This window comes from Zingiber officinale, chromosome 10A (assembly GCF_018446385.1).
Source record: "Zingiber officinale cultivar Zhangliang chromosome 10A, Zo_v1.1, whole genome shotgun sequence".
Classification (NCBI taxonomy): Eukaryota; Viridiplantae; Streptophyta; class Magnoliopsida; order Zingiberales; family Zingiberaceae; genus Zingiber; species Zingiber officinale.
In genome coordinates, this window is record NC_056004.1 from 34,000,492 (window position 1) to 34,003,627 (window position 3,136).

Below are 3,136 nucleotides of genomic sequence, written 5' to 3' on the forward strand. Positions count from 1 at the left end.
GACTATGAAATTGAAACCAAGAATTTCAAACTAAGTAAACTATTTTATTAATTAATACTTGTGTTTTTCTCGTGCTAGTTATTGCTAATATATTTGTTGCACGTATTTAAACGTTTGGTTTTGCAAAAGAATTTATTTATTTTTAAATGTTTAGGTGCTCTTTTGGGATCCTACATTTTTTTATTAATTTTATATTAAAATATGAATAAACACTTATTCCTACTCATATAATTAAAAGGAAGCCACATTTTTAAAGCACATAATTAATTACTTAATAAGTCAAGTACTAAACCATGTATATAGAAAATCAAAACTTGAAATATTTTAAACATATAAATAAATTACTTGACAACAGTTACAAAGTTTTTTTTCATTTTAAATTTATGATAAATTAGCATATATTGAATAGACTGCCATAACAACACATTCCAGAGTATTCTACCTTAATAAGCATTTTAATTTCAATATAACTCAGAAGATACATGCCATATGGACATTTTGACTAACTACCTTCCATAACCAGCATTGCACTTGCTCATTTCAGACAAATAAAAATTCTATTTCTATCCAATTCTCCTGAGTAACTTCAAAAGACATAATTCTTAGATCACCATAACCATTGATTCACTTTGAATCGACGGCTATTAATATTCAAGAACTCGTTCCCCGTAATATATAATCTATCGTCGCGTAGAGAACTAATCAGTATTAGTTTCGTCTTCCTCTCGCTGTGAATTCCGTCTTCTTTAGCTATATTTGATCTACTCTCTTTTCCTATGGCTTTCGGAAATGAGCCACACATGTTTCAAAATTTGAGTGACATGCTTGATACTTTACCCCATGATAGTCCACTAGGTTTTCTTCGATATTTCCCCGCCGATCACCTAATCAATGGCATGGAAATTCCGGTAGCCTGCTCGGGGGGCTTGCAACCGATTGACACATCGAGTCACACCCCTATAGATTCTTTTATTAAAGCCCAATTCAATAAATCTTTCCAAGAAGGACATGTTAACGTTCCAAATTTGGTGGTTGGCAATCAAAAGCATGAAGAGGCTCGTACCGATGCAGAAAGTGAACTTGACAAAAACAAAGACATGCAAGTTCAGAAGAAATCTGATCCAGTGAAAGGGCAATGGACTACAGAAGAAGATAGGTTTGTATTTCTTTATGTTTTTATTTTATTTTTCCCCTTTTATTTATTAATAAATGTGCTCTATGTTTAGGATATCTTAATATAATTATTGTGAAATTAATAGATTAATCCTCATTCTTGTGATTCTGTTTTGCAGGATGTTGATTGAATTGGTTGAGAAACATGGCCTCAAGAAATGGGCTCTTATTGCTCGAATGCTAAAGGGGAGAATTGGAAAGCAATGTAGAGAAAGATGGCACAACCACCTAAGGCCTGATATCAAGGTTAATACCACTATTTCATATTTTTTTTTTAAAAAAAAAATGTGTTCAATAGTTTTACAATTAATAGAAATCTATATAACTAGAGTCAATATATAAACATGCATAATATCAAATGATTTTGCTCGGTCCTTGTGTTTGTATGAGTAATTTCTGTTCATTAAATGCATACTTATCTATAAAAATAACATTTCTTCATATGCACTCCTTCACATAACTCTTCTCTCGCATTTTAAGAAACCGGTGAGAAACACAGAAAAGGAAAGGAAAAAAAGAAAAGTGAAAAATAAAGAAAGTTAATTAATTTTTATAATATATATATATATTTTTTTGTTAATGTACAATAAATTTTATTTATTACTTGCTCATTTTTGCTTTGGAGATGAATTTATTTGCTTTTTTTTTGGGGATGAATTATTCCTTGTCAAAAGGAAATCTTAATTGATTAGACTATCTCGTGTACGTAGCACCCATTACTATTTCATCATTGAATTACTTTTCTCATCTATCCTTTGTCAATCTTGCCTATGAGTAGAGAATGATATAAAAATTTATTGTTATTTCTATTGAGAAATTGTTTTTTTTTCTTTGAATAGGAAACTTGGCCGATAAATATATAAAATATCCAACTCCAATCTTCTATTTTCTTTACTATTTAGTTGATCTCAAATAGTTAAAAGAAAATACAAGATTAGATTAGAGTAAATTGTTCATTATAATTTCTGACTCTGACACTGTAACTATTGACTAATTAACTATGGTCGCATGCTCTTGTGATGCATACGATATGATGATGAAGACTGGTAGTTGGACAGAAGAGGAAGATATGATCCTGATACAGGCTCACGCTGAGGTGGGCAATAGGTGGGTCGAGATAGCCAAGCGAATGCCGGGTCGAACCGAGAACGCCATTAAGAACCACTGGAACACCAACAGGCGCAGGCAATCTTCCTTCCAGCAGAACCGCAAGTCCAGGAGGGATGGCACACCTAGTCCACTCTTACTCAGCTACATCCAGAGCTTGAATCAAAAGAAACCCTTCACTGAAAGCAGCAGCAGCAGCAACAATGACGATATCATCAATTACATAATTCCAAGCTATTTAAACCTGACCACAATTCCTGCTCCAGTGCTTGCGTCCGAACAGAGCATATTACAGCCGCAGCCACAGCCACAGCCACAGCCTCAGCCTCAGCCTCAGCCTCAGCCTCAGACTCACTACATGAATGACGATGTCTTCGACAATACTGACGGATTGCAATTCCTCCTGGACGGTTGGGACTTCGATAAGGATGATACGAGCTGTGTGTTTGAAGAACTGGCTGGGGATGTGCTGCCGATTAGTTCAAGTGTGCATGTGCAGAAAGATATGGACCTGATGGAGATGATAGATGCGGCGACCAACAAGAACAGTGAGTAGAATTCTGGTGATCAAAAAGACAATTTAAGATTTGAGTTCATACATTTGTCAGTGAACGAATAAGACAACATGATGTACCGGTGATGTTTTTGATTTTCTTAGAGAAGTTACTTAAAGTTTATTTCGAAAGATGATAATTTTGTTATGAGCAGAAATTTGGCTGTCACAGATAGTTGGCTACGTGCCTGTCGCTTTATAGCTCTTTCTATCCAGTCCATTCTGCATCATGACGGTTTTTTTTTTTTGCTTGAAATTTCATGCTCCAAACTGAAGAAATCATCCTCATTCTCCTAAACATTT

General features: G+C 34.3%; 1 protein-coding gene across 1 annotated transcript in view; it reads left to right on the plus strand.

The window, feature by feature from the left end:
- LOC122026582 (transcription factor MYB118-like) overlaps nucleotides 1–2,836 on the plus strand; it is a 9,158-nt gene extending 6,322 nt beyond the window's left edge. Inside the window, exons 2-4 of the mRNA XM_042585318.1 lie at nucleotides 1,047–1,156; nucleotides 1,293–1,419; nucleotides 2,216–2,836. Coding sequence (XP_042441252.1) covers nucleotides 1,047–1,156; nucleotides 1,293–1,419; nucleotides 2,216–2,836 — 858 coding nt within the window. The remainder of the gene's footprint in view (nucleotides 1–1,046; nucleotides 1,157–1,292; nucleotides 1,420–2,215) is intronic.
- Nucleotides 2,837–3,136: the final 300 nt, after the last annotated feature.